The sequence below is a fragment of the Cherax quadricarinatus genome, chromosome 17 (assembly GCF_038502225.1).
Source record: "Cherax quadricarinatus isolate ZL_2023a chromosome 17, ASM3850222v1, whole genome shotgun sequence".
NCBI lineage: Eukaryota > Metazoa > Arthropoda > Malacostraca > Decapoda > Parastacidae > Cherax > Cherax quadricarinatus.
In genome coordinates, this window is record NC_091308.1 from 20,194,480 (window position 1) to 20,214,270 (window position 19,791).

Here is a 19,791-nt window from a genome sequence, read left to right on the forward strand (position 1 = left end):
ACTGAAGGGGACAGGCCAAACTATAAATGGGGGGACTACACAGGTATGAAAAACTTCCTGCAGGAGGTTCAGTGGGACAGAGAAATGGTAGGAAAATCAGTAAATGAGATGATGGAATATGTGGCAACAAAGTGCAAGGAGGCAGAGGAAAGGTTTGTTCCCAAGGAAAACAGAAATAATAGGAAGACCAAAACGAGTCCTTGGTTTACCCGAAGGTGTAGGGAGGCAAAAACTAAGTGCAACAGAGAATGGAAAAGGTACAGGAGGCATAGGACCCAGGAAAACAAGGAGATTAGTAGAAGAGCCAGAAACGAGTATACACAGATAAGGAGGGAGGCCCAGTGACAGTATGAAAACGACATAGCATCGAAAGTCAAATCTGACCCGAAACTGCTGTATAGCCACATTAGGAGGAAGACAACAGTCAAGGACCAGGTGATAAGGCTGAGGAAAGAAGGTGGAGAACTCACAAGAAAAGATCAAGAGGTATGTGAGGAGCTCAACACGAGATTTAAAGAAGTATTTACAGTAGAGACAGGAAGGCCTCTGGGGGGACAGACCAGATGGGGACACCAGCAAGGAATACACCAACAAGTGTTGGACGACATACATACAGATGAGGAGGAGGTGAAGAAACTGCTAAGGGACATCGATACCTCAAAGGCAATGGGACCGGACAACATCTCCCCGTGGGTCCTTAGAGAGGGAGCAGATATGTTGTGCGTGCCACTTACCACAATCTTCAACACGTCCCTGGAAACTGTGCAACTACCTGAGGTATGGAAGACGGCAAATGTAGTTCCCAGTTTTAAAAAAGGAGACAGAAAAGAGGCACTAAACTATAGACCTGTGTCATTGACGTGTATAGTATGCAAAGTTATGGAGAAGATTATCAGGAGGAGAGTGGTGGAGCACCTGGAATGGAACAAGAGTATAAATGCCAACCAGCACGGATTCATGGAAGGCAAATCCTGTGTCACAAACCTTCTGGAGTTTTATGATAAAATAACAGAAGTAAGACACGAGAGAGAGGGGTGGGTTGATTGCATCTTCTTGGACTGCAAGAAGGCCTTTGACACAGTTCCTCACAAGAGATTAGTGCAGAAGCTAGAGCATCAGGCACATATAACAGGAAGGGCACTGCAATGGATCAGAGAATACCTGACAGGGAGGCAACAACGAGTCATGGTACGTAATGATGTATCACAGTGGGCACCTGTGACGAGCGGGGTCCCACAGGGGTCGGTCCTAGGACCAGTGCTATTTTTGGTATATGTGAACGACATGATGGAAGGGTTAGACTCAGAAGTGTCCCTGTTTGCAGATGATGTGAAGTTAATGAGGAGAATTAAATCAGATGAGGACCAGGCAGGACTTCAAAGAGACCTGGACAGACTGGACACCTGGTCCAGCAAATGGCTTCTTGAATTTAATCCTGCCAAATGCAAAGTCATGAAGATACGGGAAGGGCACAGAAGACCACAGACAGAGTATAGGCTAGGTGGCCAAAGACTGCAAACCTCACTCAAGGAGAAAGATCTTGGGGTGAGTATAACACCGAGCATGTCTTCGGAAGCACACATCAACCAGATAACTGCTGCAGCATATGGGCGCCTGGCAAACCTGAGAACAACATTCCGATACCTTAGTAAGGAATCGTTCAAGACACTGTACACCGTGTATGTCAGGCCCATACTGGAGTATGCAGCACCTGTTTGGAACCCGCACTTGATAAAGCACGTCAAGAAACTAGAGAAAGTACAAAGGTTTGCGACAAGGTTAGTTCCAGAGCTAAGGGGAATGTTCTATGAAGAAAGATTAAGGGAAATCGGCCTGACGACACTGGAGGACAGGAGGGTCAGGGGAGACATGATAACGACATATAAAATACTGCATAGAATAGACAAGGTGGACAAAGACAGGATGTTCCAGGGAGGGGACACAGAAACAAGAGGCCACAATTGGAAGTTGAAGACACAAATGAGTCAGAGAGATATCAGGAAGTATTTCTTCAGTCATAGAGTTGTCAGGCAGTGGAATAGCCTAGAAAATGACGTAGTAGAGGCAGGAACCATACACAGTTTTAAGACGAGGTTTGATAAAGCTCATGGAGCAGAAAGAGAGAGGGCCCAGTAGCAACCGGTGAAGAGGCAGGGCCAGGAGCTAAGACTCGACCCCTGCAACCACAAATAGGTGAGTACAAATAGGTGAGTACACACACACACACAGGCTGGACATGTGATCCAGAAACTGGCTTCTCGAATTCAACCCTGCCAAATGCAAAGTCACGAAGATTGGGGAGGGGCAAAGAAGACCACAGACAGAGTATAGGCTAGGTGGACAAAGACTACAGACCTCACTCAGGGAGAAAGACCTTGGGGTGACCATAACACCGAGCACATCACCGGAGGCACACATCCACCAAATAACTGCTGCAGCATACGGGCGCCTGGCAAACCTGAGAATAGCGTTCCGATACCTTAATAAGGAATCGTTCAAGACACTGTACACTGTGTATGTTAGGCCCATACTGGAGTATGCAGCACCAGTCTGGAACCCACACCTGGTCAAGCACGTCAAGAAGTTAGAGAAAGTACAAAGGTTTGCAACAAGGCTAGTCCCAGAGCTCATGGGAATGTCGTACGAGGAAAGGTTGAGGGAAATCGGACTGACGACACTGGAGGACAGAAGGGTCAGGGGAGACATGATAACGACATACAAGATACTGTGGGGAATAGACAAGGTGGACAGAGATAGGATGTTCCAGAGAGGGGACACAGAAACAATGGGTCACAACTGGAAGCTGAAGCCTCAGACGAGTCACAGGGACGTTAGGAAGTATTTCTTCAGTCATAGAGTTGTCAGGAAGTGGAATAGCCTAGCAAGTGAAGTAGTGGAGGCAGGAACCATACATAGTTTTAAGAAGAGGTATGATAAAGCTCAGGAAGCAGAGAGAGAGAGAGGACCTAGTAGCGATCAGTGAAGAGGCGGGGCCAGGAGCTGAGTCTCGACCCCTGCAGCCACAATTAGGTGAGTACAATTAGGTGAGTACGTGGTAATGCTTTATTTACAGCTAGCAAAGTCAGGGTATTTCTCCAGAATGGTCTGTAATATACCGCTGTGGATAAAATACTTCGCCATTTCTTGTACATTTCTGACGTAGGGTGTGACAATAGTCTATCTGGCAAAGTTTACATTTCGTTTGGTCTACATCTGGTGGTGGTGATTTGACTTGCCAAAGATACTTGTAACCCAGCCGGACAGTAGATTAGATTTTGCCACCGAAGTGGCTAGTTTATTGTGCACCCCATATCCATCCTGTGGACGGTAGTGCAAGAGCATATGGATACACAAAAGGCCTAGGAACTAGGCCCCAAAGGGTTAACAGGAATACATATTGATTTATATCTACATATCTATAGTTCACTTATCTGTTATAAGCAAATTTAGGAAATTTGCTAAGTACATCTGGTATCTTGCAGTAGTGATATCCAAAAGTCTGCTTATCTTGTTGGATGCACCATAGACATGTGGCTCCTTCTGCATGATGGAATGATAATAGATGGACTGACTTGTGTCAATCTCCCTAAGTTTTAAGTCAATAAAGTTCAATTGAAGTTCTTTTTGTATAATTGTTCTCAAACTGCTAACTGACAACCCTAGACTGTAACCTACTCCCTCTTTGAAAGCATACATCTTAGCCAATTCATCAGTTCTATCATGCATCTGAAGACCAATATGAGATGGAATCCACATCATGTGCACTCTGACTCCACTGTCCACAATCTTACCATACCTATGTCTGGCTCCTGACACAAGCATACCACAATTTTATACTTAATGAGTTGAGAGCATTTATGGATGACAGAGAATCAGTCACAATTAAAGTGTCAACCTTAGATACATGGACGCATTTGAGTGCAAAGAGTATGGCAAACAGTTCTATTTAAAGGGTAGAGGCCCAGTTATTGATGCGTGCTTCAATTTCTTTATGAGAGCCATCACTCTGTATGACAACAGCAGCACTACCAGCTGCACCAGTGGATTGGTGAACAGAACCATCAACGTAAATAATTTGTGAAAGAGTGTTCTGTGTGACTAAGTTATCAATACAGCTTATGGCATCCTGTTTGGCTTCAAGATGAAGCTTTGGTTGTGATTTAATAAGAGTTTTGGGGGGAATGGAGGAATGGTAGTTTGGAATGGGGTAATATCCCCCGGAGCAGGGAAGTGCCTCTGTTGCCTAACTTGACATAGATCATGTAGCTGGTTCATGCGGAGGTCGGTTCCAGTTTTTTCGATCCATCTGGAAGAATGTTCACCAGTGCTGAGGAAAGTTTGGAGGGCTTCTGTGCAGGGGTTTGAATGGGCTAACCTAAGCTTATTGACCCCAACGAAGGTATTTCTTTCAGTAACACGATCGTTAATGCTTGGAATATTAAGTTCAGGGGAAGTGCTAAACCATAATTGGTAATACTGCGCAAGAGAGAATGATGGAAAGCATTTAGGTTCAATCCAAGGAAGGGGATGACAGGTACAATTCCTTGAATCAAGAGCCCATCACCGGTATCAAGGAATCTCATGAGGGTAGCTCCCATTCCCCAAGCACTGTATAACCCCTACTAGTAGCATGTCCCCATGACTAATAATTATATACCTGCGCATGAAAGGATTCTCACCAAAAAAAGTTCTTTTTAGTTAAATGATACTGAATCAACAATGAATTGTACCGTACTTGTTGAGCCATGAGAAGAGGTTAGATGGTAGAGCTGTCAGTCTGTTGTGGTGGAGGAAGAGAACCTCAAGTGAAGACAGTCGTGGCTCCTCCTGCAAGTTGTGGACTGAGTTGTAGTTAGAAGAAAGATGAGAGGATCTGTGAGGGCCTTGTACTGGATTCCGAGAGATATAAGAACAGCTTGAGTCCTTGTGAAGGTCAATGGTGCCCCTCTGTGGTACGGGAAAAGCTGTGAGGCGGTTGTGGTGGGCTGAGAGTGTGTGGAGGCGGCGGAGGTGACCTGAAGTAAGGAAGGCTGGGAGGCAGGTCACCTGGTTGTGACTCACGTCTACTAGTGTTACTTCAGTGCTTGACACTAACCAGGGTGGTACAGCACTTAATTCATTCCTGCAGAAAGAAAATAAACATACAGTATAGTTCAAACATACATCATAGCAACAAATATTTTGCCTCTTCAGCTTGTATGACTAATAATAATTACCTATATGAAAATCCACATGCACATTAAATATGTTTTTTAACCCGGAAGGTTAACCACCCAAGATAACCCAAGAAAATCGGTGCGTCATCGATGACTATTTTCATTGGGGTCCTTAAGTCTTGTCCCCCAGGATGCGACCCACACCAGTTGGCTAATACTCAAGTACCTACTTACTGCTAGGTGAACAGGGACAGCAGGTGTAAGGAAACGCCCAACGTTTCCATCCTTGCTGGGGATCGAACCACGGACACTCATTGTGTGTGGCGAGAGCGTTGCCAACCCAGCCACGGGCAAACACAAAAAGTATAAACTCATTCTCACAAACATAAACACACACAAGGGGGATTACCAACAGACCCCTGGCAGTCTTCAAGCTGGCACTGGACAAGCACCTAAAGTCAGTTCCTGATCAGCCGGGCTGTGGCTCGTACGTTGGTTTGCGTGCAGCCAGCAGCAACAGCCTGGTTGATCAGGCGCTGATCCACCAGGAGGCCTGGTCACAGACCGGGCCGCGGGGGCGTTGACCCCCGAAACTCTCTCCAGGTAATCTCCAGGTAAACACAAACATACATTGGTGAGTACAGCTGTCCCCCCCCCACACACAGCTGAATCGACCCCTGCAACCACATATAGGTGAGTACACACACACACCTAGCAGGGCCAGGAGCTATGAATCGACCCCTGGAACCACAAATAGGCGAGTACACATACTCCTTTTTTTTTACTTACAAGTAGCCGTTTCTTGTTTAGATAATCGATCTGGTACTACCGAGTATTCTTTCTCTTTTTCTACTTGGATTTATTAGGTTTAACTTAAGTAGTCATATCACTGACTCTTCCTGCAGCTTTCTGAAATCTTCCATTTACCATTCTCTCACAATTTTCGTTTAATTAACTTTAAAAAATGATAGATCTTTCCAGATATGTTTACAAAGGTCAGGAATAATATGGTTCTTTGGAAAATCTTATTTGATTTTTAATCCCGTCTTGACATATCTGTCACGACAGTATGACAATTTATCATCTATTTGTCAGTCACTATTTTATCCAGTGGAGTAACATCTTGTATATCCAAGACTACTTTTTTTCAATTTGCCTCTTGTTTAGTACTGTATCAAAAGCTTACTTGGAGGGTGTTGTGGGAGTCAGTGCCCCCGCGGCCCGGTCTCTGACCTGGCCTCTCGATGGCTCAGGGCCTGATTAGCCAGGCTGTTACTGTTGGTCGCAGTCAGTTCCTGACAAGCTCGGTTGGTCAAGAACTGACTGCTGGAACCCACCCAATTCCCTCTAGATTCTAGAAGATAGCTGCGGGTCTATTGGTCATCCCTGTTATGTATGATGGGAGGTTGTTAACACGTAGGCCTTTGACATTTATTTTGTCTGTATTCACGGCACCCCTACTTTCCTTGGGGGAATATACTGGACCATCTGTCGCACCTTTTGCTTTAGTGAGGAGTGATTTCTGTGTGCAGATTTGTCTTTCAGAAGTCTGAATATGTTGTCTCTCGTCATTTTATCACTGTTGAGTTAATGAAGAATTATTTTGAGAGAGCTCCTGCTGCTGGTTCATGAAACTCTCAACGTCTTCTTGATCGCTTAACAAGGTTTGTACATAATACGTCAGAGATGATCGTTTGTATATTAAGGCTTCCTGCCTATCATTTTTCTTAATAAATTAACATTTAATATTGATATAATTGGTATAATATTAGGAAAAAATAATTTAATTAAACACACACTGAAAGAAAAGATAGGGGAAGATTCTGGGGCTTTCACCATGACAGCAACTGATATTTAAAACACAAGCAGCACGTACCTAAGAAATATTTTTCCCAATATTTAATGAGCGTGGTTGCAACCAACAGTAATTATTCTTTTACTAAATTAAACGTATAAGAAAGGTCATTGTGAAATTTATTAAACATAAAATGCATTCAAAAAGTCATCATTCCTTAGTGGGCCGTTAAGGCAAAAAAATAGGGTAGGCAGAAAAGGAATGGTTTGCAAACATTTAACGGCCATAAGTCAATCAGAATGCTTCAAATTCCCTTAGCAAAATTCTCTACTGACTAGTTGAGCTGCCGTGAACAGCTTAAGAATTTATAGTACATCTGGAGAAATCTGTATTTTGACCTACGTATTAAGTGTCCCAGACTAACATAGTATACATTCCTGGTGGCAGAGTGTGGCTTACCTGGCCAAGTTAAGTCTGGTCAGTCGTCGTGGATGGTAGCGCACCTCCAGCCTGGTAAGACCTGCAACATACCAAAAAGTACTAGCAGACACAACATTGTAATTACTCAGCCACATAAATACAGAGCTTACAAACAGAATGATTTTACGGGCAGCACTTGAGTGACGGTTGCATCAGCGGCACTGACCCTACTGTCTCGTCACCAAGACCCAGGAACTTTCGTAGTACATCTATTCTACTCTTCCAAGTTATATAGTGTATAAACCCAAGATAAGTCGTTACGAACGATTGTCAATGAATAAACAAGAACTGGTGGGGACTTGAGCCGTAGTTCACCATGTAGTATGTCCAACGTTTAACTGAACTACTCAGCCACAGACTATACGTCTTTGACGGGTATGAGAAGAGATGTACCTCGAAAACTTCTGGTGCTGTGGGATCAGGCATATTTGTAAGCCGAGTAGTTGCAGGGCTCGGCCTGCTACACATGGACCACGGTTCAAGTCGCCGTCTATTCTTCTCTTTATTAATTGATAAGCGTACATTACGACTTATCTTCGGTTTATATATACTTACATATCGTACCGAATAGATAAAACTTGCTTGTTTGGCTTAAATAGCGACGCTCTTCTTGCCGAACAAGGAAAGCGAAAATTTGTGTATGCAATAATTTCGCAAAAATCATTCTGAGCCTAACGAAAAAATATATATTTCATTGTTTATTTATTATTAAATTATTGTAAACTTATCTAAAATACATTTAACTGGATTAGGCTAAATTAAACTGCACTTCTTATAATAAGGTTAGTAAGTTTGCTAAGGTTCTTTTGGTACAAAATTATTAATGTTTACAATAACATAAATGAAAAAATATGTCTTTAAAAAGTATAAGAGAAAATTTTAGAAAGGACTTAATTTTAAATGAGTTCTTGCTAATTGACCAATTTTACCTATTTGGCACAACACACACATGCAAACAATCGCAGACGGGCAATCTTAACTATGCAGGACAAGCCATGGGAGGTGGAAATCTTTAGCTCAAGTACTTTCACACTTCTCAGTCCATCATCAGGAGCTGTGCAATGTTGCAAGGGAGCAACCAAAGCAGGGAGAGCTACTCTGAGACCTCTCTCCCTGCTTTGGTTGCTCCCTTGCAACATTTCACAGCTCCTGATGACGCACTTAGAAGTGTGAAAGTACTTTACTTGAACTAAAGATTTCCACCCCCGTGGCTTGTCCTACACTATATATATATATATATATATATATATATATATATATATATATATATATATATATATATATATATAATATAGGGAGGTACCACCTCTAGAACTGTTATAGGGACCCTCATCCTCAGAGAAAAGAATAAACTTGCTTCAAGGAAAACTCATGGTTCTCCCTGAAGATGTTTGAGAATTTTCTCCTACCACCCCCTATATTTTATATATATTTTATTTAAAGACATATATATATATATATATATATATATATATATATATATATATATATATATATATATATATATATATATATATATATATACAACCGTGCATACACATACACGGATCAAGCTAGATTAGATTTTGCTGTCGAAGTGGATAGTTTATTGTGCACCCCATATCCATCCTGTGGACAGTAGTGCAAGAGCATATAGATACACAAAAGGCCTAGGAACTAGGCCCCAAAAGGGTTAACAGGTGTACATATGGATTTATATCTACATATCTACAGTTCACTTATGTGTTACAACCAAATTTATAAAATTTGCTTAGTATATCTGGTATCTTATTTTCATTAATAAGATATATTGATATGTCACATAGGTTATTATACTGTCTGTCTCTGTGTTCCTCAATTAGTGGACAATTAAGCACATAGTGTTCAAGACAGTGATCATATGCCTGGTCACATAATTTGCATTTATGGATCAAGCTGAAATTCCAATATTCAAATAAAGAAATAGGTGGGCAGATTTCATTACTTTGATTCCGTGCAATTCCTTGTGAAAGACTAATACGAAAACTAAAAAACATAGGAGTAATACAAGGCAAAATACAGTGTATGCCTGAAATAAAAAGTGAAGTTTCATGAGAGGTAATAATATTTATACTCATGGGTCTGTCACCAACCGGGCTCCGCAAGAATTGTGTTTTTTTATTTATATTATGTGAACACATATGAACAAGATTGCAATAATACACTGAAAGACAGAAGATTAATCAAGGGGAAATCATAGATTAAATACAGTAGTCACTGGAAGATAACAGTAATGGAATGATGAGAAGCTCTTGTGCAACTAGAAGTGTTTTGCTCTCCGCATAGACCAAGAGAAGTGTCCCTGTATTCCATATACCCAGCCCCCTCTACCTCAATGCAAACTAAATATTTAATATAGAATGCAACATAAGTGGAGTAAGTCTTCATGTATTCTACTATGGGCTGTATAGCAACGGGAACATTAAAGATTTATTTCAGATGGGTTAGAGTTACTACTACGTGTGAATTACCATCTCTCTCTCACTAAATGCTTATAACTCTAACCATAACTTTTAAAGGGGTGGACCGGTAAGCCAGCGGAAGGCCTCGGTCAGATGATCAAAAGCTGCAACAGTGGGTCATCATCTAAGACCTGCGTCAGAAAGAAAACACCTGTCCTGTTTGCTGACGAACCTTACCGAACCTAACCTACCATCTCTGGGTATGGCATGATACTCAGGGTGACAGTAAGGTGGGGGAAGGAAAGAGGGTTTGAGTGGTGCAGTACTCACGGTTGTTGGTGGCAGTGAGGGAGGTGAGGGCGGCAGCGTGGAGGGTGATGGCGGTAATGGCGTTATTGGAGCACGTGAGGGAGGTTAGTGCTGCCAGGCATGACACATCCAGACTGCTGATGCCGTTGTCGCTCACATCCAATTCCGTCACATTCTATCGACATATAAACAAAATACCTCCCTTTGGCTGCTCTACATACTTCAGAATTTCAAAATATTTGTTCAACACTTTCCAGTATCTTCTATATTCATATCACTTCGTAGAATGACATGTTTAAAAAAAAATTCCCCATGACCCATTCCAACAATATCACATACCTTCACTCTACCCCCATGTTTGGTCCCTACACAAAGTTGGAGCAACTCGTGGGTCTCTCTTTGAGATGCATATTTTTTTTTTAATTTAAAGCACCGTCTGTCCGTAAATACTTAACAATCAAAGTACTTAAATAGCACTTTGTGCAAGTATTACTGTATAAAATGGTGACTGTAAATAATATGATGCTTACTAAGGTACTAATACATGCTATTTAACTGGCTGAAATATTGACAAAAACTTTACAGTGACCTTGTGACCCAGCGATATGCATCTCGTGACCCAGTACTGGGCAGTGACCTTTACTTTGAAGAACACTATCCTAGAACATCAACATTAAATATTTTCCACTTCTTTGCATCCTAATCCATACAATTCACTGCTTATATCTTTCGTAAATCTTAGTTTTATCCACAAGTCTGATGCGCTGAGAAATGTTAACACAAGTTGTTCAGACAATTATTTTCCAATGAGTAATTGTTACATTCCATACAAAATGACATTCCAGTCAAATTCTATCTGATTTAGGACTACTCTTTCGCCTCTTTCAACGACTGTTTTGTTTACTCCATTTTATCCGAGCTAGTCATCCATGTGACAGTTTAATGATTTCCTTCGAGAAGACTTTGTAGACTTACTGTACAACAAACTATGTAGGAGTTGTACAGATCCATTAGAAATACTATGCAGGGTTACTACACATCAAATAAAAACACTTGGTCAGTGCAATTCATAACTATTTCAAGAAACATAGGCAAGACTGTTACATAAATCTGCATTTTTTTAAAATGTTTGGAATATAATATTCTCTAAGAGATGATTGACGATTGTTTTCATCAATATTCCCTCGGAGAGCATGCAGATAAAGAAGGTTAAGTTGTTTTAGTTGTACTCGCCTTCACTTCTGTTTTTAACACTTATATTCAAAACCAAGTTGACTTCTGTGTACTTCCACTACATGTACTTCAAACTTTGTTAATACACATAAGGTGAAAGAAATATCTAGGAATAAAGCACATGACCTTACTGCAATATCTTGAAGATTTGAATGAAATTTCCCCGCAGTCTTCAGTATTATTATGTTAAACAAGAAAAAAATCAACAAATCTTTGGAAAACTAAAATAAAAAAAAATATGAAATATGGTACAAAACGCAATCAAAGCATATATATATTTAAAATTAAGTCCATTCTAAAATTTTCTCTTATACGTTTAAAGATATATTTTTTTCATTAATGTTGATGTAAAAATTTATAATTTTGCACCAAAAGGAACTTAGAAAACTTACCTAACCTTATTATAACAAGCGCAATTTATTTTAGCCTAACCCAACTAAATATATTTTATATTTGTTTAAAATAATTTAATACTAAACAAACACAGTGAAATATATTTTTTTCGTTAGGTTCAGAATGATTTTGGCGAAATTATTGCATACACAAATTTTCACTTGTCCTATATGGCAAGATGAGCGTTGCAATTTAAGCCAAGATGGCAAGTTCTGCCTATTCGGCACGACATATATATATATATATATATATATATATATATATATATATATATATATATATATATATATATATATATATATATATATATATATATATATATATATATATATATATCCGGGATATATATATATATATATATATATATATATATATATATATATATATATATATATATATATATATATATAAATATACACTATATATATATATATATATATATATATATATATATATATATATATATATATATATATATATATATATATATATATATGGGATCTGATAGTGAGGTGTTGGCCAGACCCCTTATATAGCTTCCTTGGATGCTTTACTTTCATAGTTCTTGATAATGTGAGTAGTCACGAAAGCGCTTGGAATTTCTCTTTTCTTTCAGAGTGGTTGTTTTGCATGCATATATATATATATATATATATATATATATATATATATATATATATATATATATATATATATATATATATATATATATATATATATATATATATATATATATGTACATATGTCGTGCCGAATAGGCAGAACTTGCGGTCTTGGCTTAAATAGCAACGTTCATCTTGCCATATAGGACAAGTGAAAATTTGTGTACCTGGAGTTTACCTGGAGAGAGTTTCGGGGGTCAACGCCCCCGCGGCCCGGTCTGTGACCAGGCCTCCTGGTGGATCAGCGCCTGATCAACCAGGCTGTTGCTGCTGGCTGCACGCAAACCAACGTACGAGCCACAGCCCGGCTGATCAGGAACTGACTTTAGGTGCTTGTCCAGTGCCAGCTTGAAGACTGCCAGGGGTCTGTTGGTAATCCCCCTTATGTGTGCTGGGAGGCAGTTGAACAGTCTCGGGCCCCTGACACTTATTGTATGGTCTCTTAACGTGCTAGTGACACCCCTGCTTTTCATTGGGGGGATGGTGCATCGTCTGCCAAGTCTTTTGCTTTCGTAGTGAGTGATTTTCGTGTGCAAGTTCGGTACTAGTCCCTCTAGGATTTTCCAGGTGTATATAATCATGTATCTCTCCCTCCTGCGTTCCAGGGAATACAGGTTTAGAAACCTCAAGCGCTCCCAGTAATTGAGGTGTTTTATCTCCGTTATGCGCGCCGTGAAAGTTCTCTGTACATTTTCTAGGTCGGCAATTTCACCTGCCTTGAAAGGTGCTGTTAGAGTGCAGCAATATTCCAGCCTAGATAGAACAAGTGACCTGAAGAGTGTCATCATGGGCTTGGCCTCCCTAGTTTTGAAGGTTCTCATTATCCATCCTGTCATTTTTCTAGCAGATGCGATTGATACAATGTTATGGTCCTTGAAGGTGAGATCCTCCGACATAATCACTCCCAGGTCTTTGACGTTGGTGTTTCGCTCTATTTTGTGGCCAGAATTTGTTTTGTACTCTGATGAAGATTTAATTTCCTCATGTTTACCATATCTGAGTAATTGAAATTTCTCATCGTTGAACTTCATATTGTTTTCTGCAGCCCACTGAAAGATTTGGTTGATGTCCGCCTGGAGCCTTGCAGTGTCTGCAATGGAAGACACTGTCATGCAGATTCGGGTGTCATCTGCAAAGGAAGACACGGTGCTGTGGCTGATATCCTTGTCTATGTCGGATATGAGGATATGTCGGATATGTCGGATATGCAATAATTTCGCCAAAATCATTCTGAACCTAACGAAAAAAATATATTTCACTGTGTTTGTTTAGCATTAAATTATTGTAAACAAATCTAAAATATATTTAGTTGGGTTAGGCTAAAATAAATTGTTCTTGTTATAATAAGGTTAGGTAAGTTTTCTAAGATTCTTTTGGTGCAAAATTATAAATTTTTACATCAACATTAATGAAAAAAAATATATCTTTAAAGGTATAAGAGAAAATTTCAGAAAGGACTTAATTTTAAATGAGTTCTTGCTAATTGACCAGTTTTACATATTCGGCACGACATATATATATATATATATATATATATATATATATATATATATATATATATATATATATATATATATATATATATATATATATATATATATAATTTTTTTTAACAAGTCGGCTCTCCCACCGAGGCAGGGTGACCCAAAAACAAAGAAAATCCCCCAAAAGAAAATACTTTCATCATCATTCAACACTTTCACCTAACTCACACATAATCACTGTCTTTGCAGAGGTGCTCAGAACACAACAGCTTAGAAGTATATACGTATAAAGATACACAACATATCCCTCCAAACTGCCAATATTACAAACCCTTCCTTTAGAGTGCATTGTACTTCCCATTTCCAGGACTCAAGTCTGGCTATATAAAATAACCGGTTTCCCTGAATCCCTTCACTAAATATTACCCTGCTCACACTCAACAGCTCGTCAGGTCCCAAATACCATTCGTCTCCATTCACTCCTAACACGCTCACGCACGCTTGCTGGAAGTCCAAACCCCTCGCCCACAAAACCTCCTTTACCCCCTCCCTACAACCTTCTCGAGGACGACCCCTACCCCGCCTTCCTTGCCCTACAGATTTATACGCTCTCCATGTCATTCTACTTTGATCTAGTCTCTCTAAATGACCAAACCACCTCAACAACCCCTCTTCAGCCCTCTGACTAATACTTTAATTAACTCCACACCTCCTAATTTCCACACTCCGAATTTTCTGCATAATATTTACAGCACACATTGCCCTTAGACAGGACATCTCCACTGCCTCCAACCGTCTCCTCGCTGCAGCATTTACAACACAAGCTTCACACCGATATAAGAGTGGTAATACTACTATATTTTCATACATTCCCTTCTTTGCCTCCATAGATAACATTTTTTTTTTGTCTCCACATATACCTTAATGCATCACTCACCTTTTTTCCTTCATCAGTTCTATGATTAACCCCATCCTTCATAAATCCATCCACTGACACATCAACTCCCAAATATCTGAAAACATTCACTTCTTCCATACTCCTCCTCTTCAATTTGATATCCAGTTTTTCTTTATCTAAATCATTTGATACCCTCATCACCTTACTCTTTTCTATGTTCACTTTCAACTTTCTACCTTTACACACACTCCCAAACTCGTCCACTAACCTTTGCAATTTTTCTTTAGAATCTCCCATAAACACAGTATCATCAGCAAAAAGTAACTGTGTCAATTCCCATTTTGTGTTTGATTCCCCATAATTTAATCCCACCCCTCTCCCGAACACCCTAGCATTTACTTCTTTTACAACCCTATCTATAAATATATTAAACAACCATGGTGACATTACACATCCCTGTCTAAGACCTACTTTTACTGGGAAATAATCTCACTCTCTTCTACACACCCTAACCTGAGCCTCACTATCCTCATAAAAACTCTTTACAGCATTTAGTAACTTACCACCTATTCCATATACTTGCAACATCTGCCACATTGCTCCCCTATCCACTCTATCATATGCCTTTTTTAAATCCATAAATGCAATAAAAACTTCCCTACCTTTATCTAAATACTGTTCACATATATGCTTCAATGTAAACACTTGATCTACACATCCCCTACCCACAAGAACAATGAGAGACTGGACAACATAAATCTTCAAAATAAGTAATACTCAGACAATGTTGACACTTGCAACCTTACACTAGGATGAGGCGGTGCAACCCCCCCCCCCCCCGCACCCCCACCACCAACCAACATCCAGTCATCAGTAACGTTAATTACAAAGTAACCACTAGCATCATTAATGTCACCATGGGTGACTAGCACAAATACTGCAGAAAAGATATATTGATGCTGGCGAAACACTAATAATATTTGAAGCTACCCACCTTTTCAGTGAATCAAACCTGATTACCTCTTATTTCCCTAAGGGCTTAGCGCTTCTTTATGAATATAATGATAACTGTGTTATATACTTAGAGATCAGTCTTAATAATTCAGAATACTAGCAATGAGAGCAAGTAGATACTAGAATATATGTACTTCTCTCAGGTCTTACATAGCGAGAAGACTTACTTGCTATAGGGTACCAATTATATATTTTCCTTAATTTTTTATTAGGTATCCTCGAAAGGAGACCTTCAAGAGGTTTCCTGATTTTTTTCTTCCTAAGTCGCCTTAATTTTCTTTTATGTATACCTGGAGAGGGTTTCGGGGGTCAGTGCACCCACGGCTCGGTCTCAGACCAGGTATGGTGGTGGATCAGGGTCTGTGTACGAATGGTATATAATACCGACAAGATGAGAGTAAGACACATGTGCAACATCTGGGTATCTTTATTGTAGACGTTTCGCCATCCAGTGGCTTTATCAATACAAATTCCAGGACATAACTTGAAGACAGTAGAACTATGTACAGAAGATGAGGTAATCAGTCCCTCAACCTAGGAGTAGGTGCGAACAGCACCATAGTGGTGCTGTTCGCACCTACTCCTAGGTTGAGGGACTGATTACCTCATCTTCTGTACATAGTTCTACTGTCTTCAAGTTATGTCCTAGAATTTGTATTGATAAAGCCACTGGATGGCGAAACGTCTACAATAAAGATACCCAGATGTTGCACATGTGTCTTACTCGGATCAGGGTCTGATCAACCAAGCTGTTACTGCTGGCCGCACGCAAACTGACGTACGAACCACAGCCCGGCTGGTCAGTCCAGGTGCCTGTCCAGTGCCTTCTTGAAGACAGTCAGGGGTCTATTGGTAATTCCCTTTATGTATGCTGAGAGGCAGTTGAACAGTCTTGGGCCCCGGATACTTATTGTGTTGTCTCTCAGTGTACTCGTGGTGCCCCTGCTTTTCATTCGGCGAATGTTGCATCTCCTGCCGAATCTTTTATTTTCATAGGGAGTGATTTTCGTGTGCAAGTTTGGTACTAATCCCTCTAGGATTTTCCAAGTGTATATTATCATGTATTTCTCTCGCCTGAATTCCAGGGAATACAAATTACGAGACTTCAACCGTTCACAGTAATATAGATGCCTTATCATACTTGTGTGCGCCGTGAAATTTCTTTGTACACTCTCCAGGTCAACAGTGTCGCCTGCCTTGAAGGGTACAGTTATTGCACAGCAGTATTCCAACCTAGAGAGAACAAGCGATTTGAAGAGAATCATCATGGGCTTGGCGTCCCTAGTTTTGAAGGCTCTCATTATCTGTCCTATCATTTTCCTAGCAGATGCAGTAGATACATTGTTGTGGTCTTTGAAGGCGAGATCCTCTGACATTATCACTACCAGGACCTTCACATTACTTTTTCGCTCTATTGTATGGTTAGAATTTGTTGTATACCCTAATGCAGTTTTAATTTCCTCAGGTTTTCCATATCTGAGTAGTTGAAATTTCTCTTCATTGAGTTTCATATTGTTTTGAGCGGCCCATTTGAAGATTTGGTTGATGTCTGCTTAGTCTTGCGGTGTCTTCGATGGAGGTCACTGTCATGGCAATTCGGGTGTCATCTGCAAAGGAAGACTCGGAGCTATGGCTTACATCTCTGTCTTGTTAGATATGAGGATGAGGAACAGGATGGGAGCGAGTACTGTACCTTGTGGAACAGAGCTTTTCACCATAGCTGCTTCGGACTTGACCCTGTTTACTTTTACTCTTTTTGTTCTATTTGTGAGGAAGTTATAGATCCATCTACCAACTTTTCCCGTTATTCCTTTATCACGCATTCTGTGCGCTATTACACCATGGTCACACTTGTCGAAGGCTTTTGCAAAGTCTTTGTATACTACGTCTTTATTTTGTTTATCTTCTACAGCATCCAGGACCTTGTCATAGTGGTCCAGTAGCTGGGACAGGCAGGAGCGACCTGCGCTAAACCCGTGTTGCCCTGGGTTGTGTAATTGATGGGCATCTAGGTGGTTGGCGATCTTGCTTCTTAGAACCCTTTCAAGGATTTTTATATGGGATGTTAGTGCTATCGGTCTGTGGTTCTTTGCAATCGCTTTACTGCCACCTTTGTAGAATGGGGCTGTCTGTTTATTTTAGTGAGTGTCTATAATATTTGTATGCCTTCAAGACCATTGTTAAAAACTTACATGTTATGTACACTAAGCTTACATAAAATTTACTTACTTATTACTTATGTACTGTATTTGCTTTCTTCAAAACTGCTCAGTCTTGCTTAAAGAGAAGTTTAGATTGATTCTGGCATGTGTAGATCTTAATTTGCTTTTTTAAAAAAGTTAAAATAAAATTAAATACTGCTATTATGTTATAATGCTCAGGCTATAATTTCTGAGCGTTGCATCTGAATACCTTCAACCCTTCCATGCTGCAATATTACTTACCATCTCAACTTCTGACCAGCTTCAAGCTTAATGTGCTTGTGTACTTTACGATATTGGTCTCTTTGAGCCCCTGAACAACATAAATTAGGTCTGTGTATATCCTAATTTACCATTTCTGTCGAAGAAATTTGAATATTGGTATCCATATGACGACTTGGTGCCTCTTCTGATTCCCTTCAAATCTTCAGAGCATTTAACTGCATTATCAACACATCCCAGGTTCTGCACTACTCCAATCACGTGGCTTGAAGCACATGGGGCTGGGGTTGTGGAATATAGGGATACCTTCCTCGGATCGCCGAAATATATCTAGTGTTAAGTTTATAATAGTGTATTTTATATGAAATGCACAACACATTTTCAACTATCAAATATATATTCATAGTTTTTCCATGATATTTAGCGTACTTAACATTAATTTATTTCACAACTGAATGAAATCTCATGACAAATGGGATAATGGTTACTGGACAAAATTAACTGATTCTCTTTCAACGAAAGAAAATCAGTTTAAAATTCAAGTTTTAACGCCGAACATGTTATATATAATAAATATTCAAGAGTAAAGAATATAAAGTGTGGAAATTTTTGATAAATTTCCTGTAATTTGTGTAAGAATTAGTGGGAAATAATAATGTTTATATGAAACTGTGTAGGTGTGTATCCTCAGAGCGTCTTTTTGACAAGTATTAGGTCACATGAAAAACTATATTACATATAATTTCCTTATACACTGTAAGGAGTTAATTGAGGGAAAATTATTGTAATTTAGAGGAAATTAAAATTTTAATATAGAAAATTTACTACACACCTGGATGTGTCAGTGAATTTAAATAAATGCAAGTGTAAAGGATCAAAGGTTTAGTGAGGAGCAATCGAAAATGGCGGAACATAGACATTAGCTGGAGAGTGTGGCAGAATTTGATCGTGGTAATCGAGGCCGATGGAAGGTGTATCGGCAAGAATTGAGGACCACGAAATGAGTGACTACAACATGTATCTTACATTGTAATCTGGTCATAATAAGGCTGATAAGATAATACTTGACGCGATGATGCTGACTACCACGTATACTACAATAATTTATATTCGCCTCCTGGTGTGAATTTACTCACGCAGCAGGTAAGGTAGCTATGTATTGGCCAGTATTAGTGTACCTTGGTAAGTAAGTCATATTCTTCACATATCACGTATCAGTGGTTCATTACTTTGTAATTTGCTCATGACTGTAACCATGTATAGGAGTGGAGCTGATTCATTACCTCTGTAACTTGCCATGATTGTGACCAGATCTACCTGGAGTTCATTACCTTTGTAACTAGTTCAGCTATCATAACTTTGGGGTCCAGTCACTGGACCCATTATGTACCTTTGTAATCTTTTGACTACCGCCCACAGGATGGGTATGGGGTGCATAAAGATATTAAACTAAAGTGTGTGTGTGTGTGTGTGTGTGTGTGTGTGTGTGTGTGTGTGTGTGTGTGTGTGTGTGTGTGTGTGTGT

General features: G+C 39.8%; 1 protein-coding gene across 1 annotated transcript in view; it reads right to left on the reverse strand.

Annotated features, from left to right (window-relative positions):
• The window catches only part of Phlpp (PH domain leucine-rich repeat protein phosphatase), a 209,241-nt gene that overhangs the window by 82,535 nt on the left and 106,915 nt on the right, over positions 1-19,791 (reverse strand). The window contains exons 7-9 of the mRNA XM_070086002.1: positions 10,182-10,335; positions 7,411-7,471; positions 4,736-5,122 (exon numbers count right to left, since the gene is read on the reverse strand). Of these exons, the coding sequence (XP_069942103.1) occupies positions 4,736-5,122; positions 7,411-7,471; positions 10,182-10,335 (602 nt within the window). The remainder of the gene's footprint in view (positions 1-4,735; positions 5,123-7,410; positions 7,472-10,181; positions 10,336-19,791) is intronic.